The following is a 12,671-nucleotide window of genomic DNA, read 5'->3' as shown; positions in this document are numbered from 1 at the left end:
TGAAACAACTGACAAAGGATTAATCTCCAAAATATACAAGCAGCTCAGGCAGCTCAATATCAGAAAAACAAATAGCCCAATAAAAAATGGGCAGAAGATCTAAACATGCATGTCTCTAAAGAGGACATACAGATCACTAATAAACACATGAAAAATGCTCAACATTGCTCATTATTAGATAAGTGCAAATCAAAACTAAAATGAAGTATCACCTGATTACTGTCAGAATTGACATCACCAAAAAATCTACAAACAATAAATGCTGGAGAGGATGTTGAGAAAAAGGAACCCTCTTGCATTGCTGGTGGGAATGTAAGTTGATATAGCCACTGTGGAGAACAGAAAGGAGATTAAAAAAAAAAACATAAATAGAACTATTATATGACCCAGAAATCCCACTACTGGGCATATACCTTGAGCAAACCACAATTCTAAAAGACACATGTACCCCAATGTTCTTAGCAGTACTATTTACAATAGCCAGTGCCGGGGTCCAGCCCCCGTGGATCCAGGGTGATCCGAAGGTGGGGGGACGGAGTCGGCGTCTTTGGAAAAATACATATTTAATTACAGATATAGAGAGAGATTAGAAACAGATAGTGTAGTAGGAGATAGTGTAGAAAAGGAGGCTGAATAACTTGGATTAGGTGGAATAGCATCCATGCTCCAGATGGGAATTCAGCCAGAAAAACGGGAGCAAGAAAGAAGCGACATGGGGGAATCAGTCTTTCCGGAAACTGATCCCATTTTCTTTATTTTTAGGTTTGCTTATATACCTTTTGTTACATATAGGGATGAATACAGAGTCACGCGGGGGTCAGCAGTCCTGACCTTTATCAAAATCAGGTGCTTCACATAAATGTATAAAAAAAGGTACATCATCTTCTGGCCATGAGTGAGACCTGCTGACATTTTATGATCCTTTCTTTCTGATAACCAAAAAACTTATTTCTTCCAAGGATGTTTATTCTTAAACCGGGTACCACCCTCCAAATAAAGTTACATTCCTATAGGGTGAGGGTGTAGTGAGTTACAATCAAGAAAGGAATTTATTTAACCCAAGGTTAACATGATTAATCTTAAAGGTTAATACTTATTTCTCCTGTATGCTAGTTATATTCATTATAAGGGCAGGGAATATGGAAATTTAGCAGCAATCATCAGCCCAACAAATGAAAATTCTTTCACCAATGCTCCCCTTAAGATCTATTTAGTCTTAAGATAGTGATAAAGTTACATTTTTACATAGCAGGGACACAGTGATTTGTAACAAAGTACAGTGATCTATTACAAAAGAGAAGATCCATTAACTCAAAAAGTCTAGTATTGCTAACATCAAAAACTACTATATTTCCTTTGCTATATTCCAAATACATTGATTTATATATTCCCAGGTGCCTAAGGATATGGAGGCCTGGCGGCAATCATTGACTCAACAAGAAGAAAAAGCCCTATGCTAATTAAGACTCTCAAAATACTCCAAAACTCTCTGTGCTGTTTATGGTTAAGAGGTAGTAAACAATCATGTGGCAAGAGTATGGATAATCCTGTCACACAAGCTAGTCTGTCAGCAGAGAGGTTTGACCTGAAACATCCTTGTTCCACCCAGAGCAGGGAATTAGCAGCAATTATTGACACAACAAATGAAAAACCCTTCACCAATATAATTCCTAACCAACCCACTATACTAATAATTTCCAACTCCCCAAAAGAATTTGCCTTTAGTAAGTCTAAAACATCTTGTGCCTCTCAGGTTGGGAAGCTGTAAACAATCACATCTGGCCGGACGAACCTATACAGGCGGGCTAGATAACCTTCAGAGGAGTCCATAAGCTGAAACACTCTTGTCACGCCCAGGAATTTTTATTGACTTGGAGCTGCACGTTTACTCCTTCTCCAAGAAAAACGGTTATGGAGGAGAGCCCCCCGTAAAGTCAGAGGTGTAGGTGAGAGCATAAAACAGACTCTGGTTTTGGGGTAGATGCTCGGGAACAGGGGGTTTCCTGAGGCTTGATCACACCTTTGCGTATGCCAAGCCTCCTTCCTCATGACCTTTGCCATAGGCGGAGTTCCTCACGCTGGCCCCCGGTAAGACAGGACATGGAAGCAACCTAGATGTTCATCAGCAGATGAATGGATAAAGAAACTGTGGTACATCTATACAATGAAATATTACTCAACCATAAAAAAGAATGAATTTGTCAGTTCTCATGAGGTGCATGAAGCTAGTGCCTATTATACAAGTGAAGTAAGTCAGAAGGAAAAAAATAACTATCATGTATTAACATATACATATGGAATCTAGAAAAACAGTACTGATGAACATCTTTGTAGGGTAATAATACAGGCTCAGATGTACAGAACAGACTTGTGGACACATTGGGTGAAGGAGAGGGTGGGGTGAATTAAGAGCATAGCGTTGAAACATGTACATTACCAAAGGTGAAATAGATAGCCAGTGGGATTTGCTGTATGATGCAGGGAGCTTGACCCCATGCTGTGTGACAACCTAGAGTGGTGACATGGGATGGAAGGTGGAAGGGAGGTTCAAGAGGGAGGGGACGTATGTATAGCTATGGCTGATCCATATTGATGTATGGCAGAAACCAACACAACATTTTAAAGCAATTATATTCCAATTAAAAATAAATAAATGTTAAAAATAAAAAACAAAGACCTAAGGTCAGGGAAGGGTTGATGTTCCAAAGTGTTGAACTCTTTAATTTCTTCTTCCTACATGTAAGATTCTCTTAGAGGATAAGATGATGCTGAGATTGCAAGCTAAACTTAAATGACTGGAACTAGGGAAACCAAATAAGTTACTTAGGTTTGGTGGAATCAGGAAAAGCCCAACTCATAGTTTCCCTAAGTAGAATTGAATATTGGAACTGAACATTTTAATATGTAAACATTTTATTGCTACCAAAATTGGTCTTACTGCATTTCCCTCTATCACACCATCCACCCAAACCTGCAGTAGTCATGTGAAAGTGAAGTTGCTCAGTCATGTCTGACTCTTTGCGACCGCATGGACTGTAGCCTACCAGGCTTCTCTGTCCATGGGATTTTCCAGGCAGTAGTCATGAGTCCCTTGATATCCATGGGAATATAGAGAAAGAGAGACTTGTTTGGCTTGCAGGTATTTAGTATATATTGTTAGCCTCACATCACATACTAGAATCATGGAAATAGGCCATCTGAAGTATGAAGCTTAGGGGGAAAAACCTTGATATACACTTAAAAGCCTAAGCCACATCTGTACACCACACCGTTCACAATTTCTTGTCAGTTAAGTATCATCCCCCATATATTTCATAAAAGGGAAAACAAGCATATAGATTAACTATGTGTCTTCAGAGATCCCATCTATGAGAAACCTCGGTATTAGCAAAGTCCCCAGATAGATTGCTCTTCGCACCCCTGAAAGCTTACTACCAAGGAAAATGAATAGAACCATAGATTCCCTCCTTCAAATCAGTTTACCCCACATATAAGTCATTAGCAACTCAGCCATAACTCACATTATCAAAATCACAAGAGTGGTTAGTGGGAAAAGCACTAATGGGGCGGGGGAGGGTGGGAAGCAGAGGCACTCCAGACCAAGTCAGGCTGACAGCAGATAGTGGCTCCTTCCACTTGGGTGCACAGTGCAACTCAACAAAATGCCTTTTTCACAGACGCTGTTTACAGCTTTTCCACAAAATCCATCAGGCCAAGTTAGTTCATGATGCTTCAAAATAAACATGCAATATGCCTTATAACGCTGGATCCCTTAGAAAATATGACCAAAAAAAGAACCATGTAGGCAAAACCAGAGCATTTAAAAACAGTCTGTATTCTATAAACACACCAGTGAATGATATAAATAAGGTAATATGACATAAAATGAAAAATACCTGTAAGATTATTCTTTCTAGTGTACAGAATTCGTGGCAGTTGCTGCACTATCTAGCTACATAAATATATCCGTATCTAAAATTGTTGGTTCTGTTAATACAAAGTGAGGCCAAAGTGTGTCCACTTGCTTCTCACAGAAATTGAAAAACCTACATGACTCTCTTTTAACCTGTGCCCTTTCACCTTACCAGCACCCCGCCCCCAGCCTATTTTCCACAAATGTCCTCTTCTATCTCTAATTCTCCTGTTCATTTTGTCTGGCCTCACATCCAAGCATGCAAGAGAGAATCCCAGAGGCTCAAGATTCTAGAGTGGCTGTTTGCCAAGGGGAGGAGGCTACAGCAACTGCCACCTTGGATATACTTATGTGGGAAGGAAAAGGGACAGTATCCAGAATGCCTCTCATATATGAAAGAGCTGGATGGCAGGATGCCTGTGTGGGCCAAGGAACCAGAGGTAGTAAATTATGGTCAACAGAATTGCAACCAAAGGCTGCAAGAGAAAAGGTCTGCAACCAGCTGTGTGTCCTAGCTCTCTGGTATTTGCTTCCATTGGGCTGAGTCTATTTTGTGAAGCATCAAGCACTGAAAAGAAGACTCCGATGCTGGAAGTTGACAGGAAGTAACAAACAAGATGGTAAGAATGCAAGATCAAGAGTTGTCCCAGAAACAAGGCCTAAAGCAACAACAACAACAAAAATGAAGGGCAGAAGAGAAAAGCAAGTCCAACCTGGCCCAGCCCAAGAAAAGGAGGAGTCAAGGAGACGAAACTAAAAGAGAAGAGCCTTGGACCACATCATTCTCCACAAGGTGCACTCAACCAGCTTCGCCCTACTCTTTGACGAAGTTACAGAAAGAGCTTCTTAATCCCTTCCTTTGCTCCTTAAAAGCTACTGCAAGTTCACTAATGTAATAGACTGATAGGATTTCAGAACAACTATAATAGTTCAAACTGGATGGCTCTTTCCTTCTTCTCTAAGGTTATTAATTAACCAAGACATATGTAACTGTAAGTGCATAACATAAAATATAATGCTATGTAGAATATAAGTAACTATGTTAATTATATTAATGAGCATCTATAAGAAATGTTGCAATGATTTCCTTCATGGAAGAGCTTGAGGGAAGTAACTCTGTCCTGGAGGGCTTCACCTCCCCGGAGCGCATTTAGGTGTTTCCTACACCTTTTTTTCTGCATCCAATCCTGTCTTCTTATTGGTGATCTGACCTCCCTATTGGCTGTATCATACCTTTAAACTGCCCACTTTGTGACATCATTCTCCCACCAAATCTACTGCCACCTGGTAGAATCTTGGGGTTTCCATGGAGTTGTCTGTAAATAAATTTGGATCATCGCAAGTGACCAGTGACCAGTGACCAGTGACCTTTGTACTGGACACACTTGTACTGTACACTTGGCTGCAATCATCCCAGACATCCTCTTATATCATCTCCTCCTCCCTTGTATCTGCAGTTAATTTTTCCTCTTCTTCTCTGACCATGTCAGGTATGGAAAGAAACTTTGTAAAGTTTTTCATTAGATTTTTTTTTTCTGCCTGTAAATTTAGTAGTAGATTCAAAATGAATAATGAAGGAAAGTATTGAACTAGAAATCTGGAGACCTAATTTCAGCTTTGACTTGGACATTTACTATCTCTGTGACTTTGGACACTTTGGACAAGTCACTGTCTCACAAGATCTGTTTTTTCCTCCTCTAATGTTACATCCAGTGTTACATTGGGATGCTACATTGGTCTATCTCTCTGGTTCTTTTCTTTTCAATATTGAATCTCAAAGGGGACCCATGTAGAACATGAAATCAGAGACTTCTCAAGAGTGTTTCAACAGAAACAGAGAAAAGCCAGGTGGTGTAGAAAATTAGCAATATATACTGAGTTGTTTTGCCCATAATGGTCACCCTCAGTTAATATTTCAGCCTTAGTGTTTTAAATTTAGTGCTGCTCAAGAAGTAATATTCACTTGTTTTTGGAGTTTTCTACCTAAATGAGTTGAAAAGAGAAAACAGGGAGAAAGGATGGAGAGCACTGGGCTAATGGGAGGCGTGTAGTCAAACATAAGGAAGTTTAGGACTGTCTTCATCATCAGAGGCCAATGGGAACCAAGAGGAAGGAGCAAATACAAGAATGAGGAGAGGAAGCAAGGAGGAGGTCTCAGGAAAACAGTAGTTTGGGATGGAATGTTGACAGGATCCAAAGATTTTAAATTAAAGCAGAAACAGCACAGAGAACAATTTGCTTAGAGCAGGGCAAAATACCGTTGATTTTTACAAATGCTTCTATTAATAGACTAGGAAGGAAAGTAAGGCCAGAATAAGGTATCACCAGGAAAAACAGCTTATCAGAAAAGTCATACTCAGTATTTTTCTTTTATTGCCTCTCTCAACACAAATGGCACTTGACAATTTTGAATATAAATATTTTAGAAATATGTTTTAGAAATGATACTTCCTATAAACAAGAAACAAAAGTGATTATCTAGGGGGCTGATTTTCAGTATTTCATTCATTCTGGCTTTGAATCTATTAGACATTTTACCAATTAAAAATAACATTTTAAAATGACATTTTCTAACTTAAATCAGAAGGACTAATTCTTTTGTATGATAGCAGGTTCTAAGTCAAGGTTGCTTTTCATCTTTACAATTATTTCCTTCCTAACACAGAGAGCACGTTGATCAACAGCCATCATCAATTTTTAGAGCTTGGCTACCTAAGAAGAAAAAGAAAAAGGCAAACTCTGTATCTCTAATTCCACATATAGGGAATTCCCTGGTGGTCCAGTGGTTAGGACTTGGTGCTTTCACTGCCAGACTGCACAGTGCTGCTAGGGGAAAAAAAAAAAATCTGCATTTATCTAAAATATTGTTGTGGAGTCCTTTGGATTTTCCTACATTTAAAATCTTTTTAAACTGTATAGTAGTGAAGATGGTTCTTTCAGGTTTTGGAATATCATCCTTCTGGATGTTGAAGATGATTATAATCTAAGTTCTAGGATAAATATGAAAACCATCTTGATACTTTTTAAGTTTTCCTTTCTGCTTGTGACATAGTTATATTCATTGAAATATATATTTTTACTAGACTTAGTGCCTGTTACTTGCTGCATAAAAATATGAATGAGCCCAATAATGAAATTCTTTTATACATTATTTTATTGTCTACTTTGTACTGTTTTTTTTTTACAGAAATAATTGTCTACATATATTGGGCTACCTATACATTCACATTTATTGCATTCTGTAGCTTGCTCTGCATTTTTTACAGATATATCTTCTCTGCCAGTATGTATTGGCTAGGAATTAATTCAAAGTCACCTTTTTGTGTCTTTTCATTAATAGTATTTACCGAGATAAAGTGAGCAATATTCACTCATTATATTGTATATATGATACAGAACTTCATTTATCATGAAACTTATTATGCTTTAACACTTGCCACATACTGAAGTTTTCATATCTATATTATACATATACATTAACTAATATGTTTTTCATGACTTTTCTATGTCTTTCTAGAACTTATTAAATCTTCCTCCATATGAATCATATGTAATGTATCATTTATTCATGTATTATTATTTATTATGTAATGTATTAACGATTCATGTTTACTTATTACTGCTATTATTATTTTTGTTGTGATAACCACTCTACAGATAAGTATCCTGAAACTCAGAGAGCTAAATAACTTTTTTCATTCAAAAGGCAGTTCAGAAATTCACTTTCAGATAATCATTCTGAGGTGGGATGAGAAGCCCGGCTTGAAGAGGGTAAAGATGACCCTTTAAATTTATCACTGGACTCTAGGTAACAGTGAGGGAAATGTGCAAGCAAAGTGAGACACTAACGATTACAATAGTAATAGCTCTACTGTTTCCAAATGGACAAAATAATGCCTACATTAGAAGCTGAATTTCTCCTGGTTTCTGGCCGTATCATGCTCAGATCGGCATCCTGGAAAGCAAGTCAGGATACTTAGATTCTGAAACATGATAATGATACTAACATAACGAGAGAACTTGAACAAGTCAGTCTGAACTCTCTTAGCTTCAGTTTCCTTACTCACGAAATGAAACTATAAGAACAGAAGTTCTCTAAGGACCTCCTAGTTCTAAAATGCTTCAGTTCTAGGAAACAACATGCAAGTCAATACTAGTGCAGGCTTAAGGGAAAGATAGGGCAGGAAGAAGGATATTTCCTGCCTGGAGAACAATGTCTGAATCACATCACTTGGGTCTTCTGCACAATGTATGCCCAAGACGGGGGGCACAGGTAGTCAACATAAGGAAGTGTCAAACTGCTCCAACCCTTACAGCCATCATAACTGCCTGATTTTTGGTTTCTCAGGAAGTATTGATATTAGAGGCATCTGATAGCAAGAACCTTAAGATAAGGCTGTTCCTCAAACACAGTGAGAATTTATCAATCTCACTCATCTTTTTCTCACCCTCTTGTTCTTACAGAAAATTTCCAAAATCCATCTGTACCTGGAACCCAGAATTCTCTGCAGCTCTCTCTCCCTGCGGTGAGCAATGCAGCTTCCCTCACAGAAAGTGCCTGCAACTTCTCCAGGGTCTCTGCTCCAGCCCTCAGTTCAGCATGGCTATTTCCAGCAGGCTCTGACACCTCTTTCCAGCCACTCATGAGTAGTGCTTACCTTTACCAACATTCCAGCACAACTATGTTATCTGGAGTCACTGGCCAGAGCCAGCTCTCCACTTCAGCTGCTTCCTGTCCAGGTATTTTTGAGTGGGACATCACAGGAAGCACTGAAAGGAAGTCTTCTTCACTTGGAGACTTCACTGTGACAGTCATTGACCAAGACACAGCTGTTTCCTCCGTGTCTATGGCAGCCCAGTATGACAAAACATTAGACATCAATAGCATGGTCCCTCTACAGCCATCTCTTTCTGCCAGCCTTGCTCAGGGAACACCATCTCAGATTCCAAATCAGGGACACAGCCTGTCACTTCCCCACCAGGGAGGAGGCCAGGTATATTACTATCACCAAGGCACACTGGGGCCTTTACTATCTGAAGAACTTGGCCCCTGCCTGCAGTCCTATAGCTCTGTGTCGTATGCAGGAAGCAGGACCTCTGCCCAACCAGAAATGGTCATGGTACTAAAGGAGATTCAGCCCACAAATATCCTACCACCAGCTTCTACCTCTGGAATCTACTACTCTGTGTCTGCTCAGCCCATCACAGACACAGGTTGTCAAGGTGAGTACAAACAGCAAGAAAGTAGAATGAGCTCAGCATTCAAAAAATGGGGTCAAATCTACAGCTGGGAAGTGGCGTATAGACAGATAGAATTTAGATCCTGGGACTTTAATAACCACTAGCTTTGCTCAGTGCTCTCTGTTTTTAGACTGTATTTGAGAACATCTAATGCAGGTGGAAGGTTGCACACTGTAAAGGTCATTTATGCTACATGTAAGAGAAACATAATTCAGTCCAGTTGCTCAGTTGTGTCCGACTCTTTGCGACCCCATGGACTGCAGCACACCAGGCCTCCCTGTCCATCACCAGCTCCTGGAGCTCACTCAAACTCATGTCCATTGAGTTGGTGATGCCATCCAGCCATCTCATCCTCTGTCATCCCCTTCTCCTCCTGCCCTCAATCTTTCCCAGCATCAGGGTCTTTTCAAATGAGTCAGCTCTTTGCATCAGGTGGCCAAAGTATTGGAGCTTCAGCTTCAACATTAGCCCTTCCAATGAATATTCAGGACTGATTTCCTTTAGGATGGACTGGTTGGATCTCCTTGCAGTTCAAGGGACTCTCGAGAGTCTTCTCCAACACCACAAGCACATACCCAAAGGTACCACGTTTTTCACTGCTCTAGTTGATCAGTCCCCCCCCCCCCATACTACCACGCTGTGTCACCCCCTTCCCTGATCTATTGCTATAGTCTTCTTGGGAGGTGCTTCAGAGCTCTTATTATGATAGTGCCAGTTTAACTGTCCCTCACTTCCTTACTTTACACCAAGATTTAAGCCCTTGTGGTCTGAGATCCTGTCCGGAGCAGGCAGGCTGAAGATTCTTTGTTTATATATTTTATCAGGAAGAGCTCTACTCCCTCTCATAGTTCATGGTGTGAAGTGTTTTCAGTCTTTCAGGAAAGCGGGGAGAATTGAAAGGACTCTACATGAGAATGCTAGGCTTTGTAAGACATGCTATATTTTAAAAATATGACTCATTTTAATTTGGCTTATAAGATCCCTATGGAATACAAAGAAAGCCAAAAATCAGTGACATCAAATGATCACCAGTAAGAATTAGAACAGTCACCTCTTAGCTCCTAGCATAAGACAGTGTCCACTGTCCTTAAAACTAGGTAGTAGAAATGCCTTGCCCATCATTGAAAGGTACATGATTACTGTGCTGGTGTCTGGGGGTGGAGGGAGCATCTCAGTCACCAGGGACTGACTTCTTCCTTGATTCCTCTGCAGTGATGGAGACTTCCCTGAGGATGGAAAATTCCCTGGGATCGCAACCTCCAAGCCAGACATTTTGTCTGTCAGAAACTTCAAAATTGCCTAGGTCCTGCATTAGCAGAAATATCCAGATACTTGAGAGTAATCCACCACTTGAACTTGGGGACATTTCAGTGATAGCTCCAGTCCAGAGTGCCAGTAATCTCCTGGCACTGCCTCCAGTTCCAAGCCAGGAACAAACAGAGAATAAGAATTTGGATGATATTAAAATTAAGTTTTCAAAGCCTCTGGATGATGCTTACCAGATCCCAATAGAAAACCAAGAACCTCCACTAGTCCCTTTAGAAATCTCTGATATTCACGAACTCCTGGCCAGCATTGATCCCCTCAGCCAAGAGGAGCAACTTGTTTCTGAAAATGTGAATCTGGGAAAGAATAGCCTGAGTTTTGAGGACTTAGGGACACTTGAAAATGGGTTTGAATCCAGCAGTGGCTTTGCAGACATTGCTACACTGGTAGAGGATATTCACCTTCCCCAGTTCTTTCATTCTTTGAAAGACCTTGATCAATCTGAAGCTCCAAAGTTGATCATAGCCAAAGATACCAGCGCTGTTAAGGTGAATCAGGTGCAGGAAAAGCCAAATGTCATAAAGGCGCCCTCTGATCAACCCAGAAAGAACAAACATAAAGCCTCTGAGTCTGTCAGTGATGCTCCCAAGGCCAAAATCCAGCCAAAGAACCCAGAGTGCCTGTTAGGGGGAGAAGTGATTATATGCAATGCTGCAGTCAGTGACAAGGCTCCTGTGAACACAGCCAGACAGCCAAACAGCAAAGCTCAGAAAGCTGCATCGGGCAGGATCAACAAAACTAAGAGCCATGGGCAGGAAAAGACCAAGAGAACCAGAGAAAACAAGAAGGCTGAAGAGAATAAGCCATCAGGGAACAAAGTCAAGGCAGAGGAAAAGCCAAGCATTCCCAAGATGAAGCGAAAGAAAAATCAACCTGACTTTAGCCAAGAGAACTTTAAAAAGCCTCGAAGCTGCCTAGGCATGCACATGCTGGAGTCTGTGCAGGTTTTTCATGCACTGGGGAAGAAGAGTGATAAGAAAACTGGACTCAGTTCCTCTCGGGTCCTGGGAAATTCAAGCAACCCCAAAGACCCCCAGCCATCCCCTGCTATCAAGTCATGGCTCAATACCCCATGTGAGGGTAAAGGTCCTGAGAAAACTCAAGTCAAAGCCCAGAAACCAGATGACAGTGCTGCAAAAGAGAGTCTATCTCCTTCACAGTATGAGCTGCCTCCTCCTGGGAAGGTCAAGTTAGTACCTTTGCCTTTTCCTACCTTGGACAAGCCTCAGGCTCGACCTGTTCCTCGGAGGCCACAGTCTCTGGCCTCATATCGGCCTGCTGTGGCTTATCCTGCCTGCCCTGGTTCCACTAACTCAACTCAACCTGCTGCAGTCAATGCATCCCGGCCAGCTCCTGCATCTTTGCCAGGTCCTGTCAAACCAGCTCAGACAACTGTGACCAATCCAACCCGACCGGGTTTGACCAAACCTACCCGGCCTAGCGTCCCTCAGCCTGCAGCTCCTCGGCCTGCACCCTACAGAACTTCATCTTGCACTTCTCTCCAGCGGGAGTCTGTACCCCCTGCTGTGACCAAGCACCAGTCCCCACCCAAGCCTCAGACCCAATTTCTACTCCAAGACTTCTGCTTCCAACCCATTCCTTGGAGGAAACCCAATGTTCCTGAGCCCGTAATGTCAAAGCCGATCACAAAAGAGCAGCGGCCAGAGCGGGAGGCCATGAAGAGGCAGGCTCAACTAGAGCGTGAGAATGCTGCTAAATACACCTCTTTGGGGAAAGTGCAATATTTCATTGAGAGGGAAAAAGAGATGGAAATTTCTCGATACTATGGGTATGCCATGTAAGAGCTGCTAGGATTGTTGGTGCCACCTGGGGTACCAGTTGTTTTTCCATATATAGATAGATATAAATTTCTCTATTTATTCTGATATATTTTAAAAATTAAAACTGAACAAATATAATAGAGTTAGTAGACAAACAATAAAGAAGACTTTTGAATTTGAGATGATGTTAACTGTGCCTTTTTTTTTTTTTTTTGGTTGGGGCAGGAATCAAAGTCTGCACAGGAAAGGAAGGACCGAATGTTGAATGAGAGAAGGAGGGAAAAGGTGTGAAACCTGAGGACAGAGGAAGGAACTTGGCCCAGGGCTAGGAAGGCCAAGAGCTTGTATGGCTTTATAAAAGGAAGCAGGAGTGGGGGAAATGGTAGAAGTAAAATGTAGGATCTGAGGTT

At 41.1% G+C, this 12,671-nt stretch overlaps 1 protein-coding gene across 1 annotated transcript; it reads left to right on the top strand.

Annotated features, from left to right (window-relative positions):
* Positions 4,293-12,282, top strand: C11H2orf78 (chromosome 11 C2orf78 homolog). Its single transcript, XM_005686456.2, has 4 exons — positions 4,293-4,353; positions 5,278-5,403; positions 8,378-9,136; positions 10,367-12,282. Exons 1-4 carry the CDS (start codon positions 4,293-4,295, stop codon positions 12,280-12,282), a joined length of 2,862 nt encoding a protein of 953 aa, XP_005686513.2.

The sequence above is a fragment of the Capra hircus genome, chromosome 11 (assembly GCF_001704415.2).
Source record: "Capra hircus breed San Clemente chromosome 11, ASM170441v1, whole genome shotgun sequence".
NCBI lineage: Eukaryota > Metazoa > Chordata > Mammalia > Artiodactyla > Bovidae > Capra > Capra hircus.
This window is presented reverse-complemented; position numbering and strand designations above follow the sequence as displayed.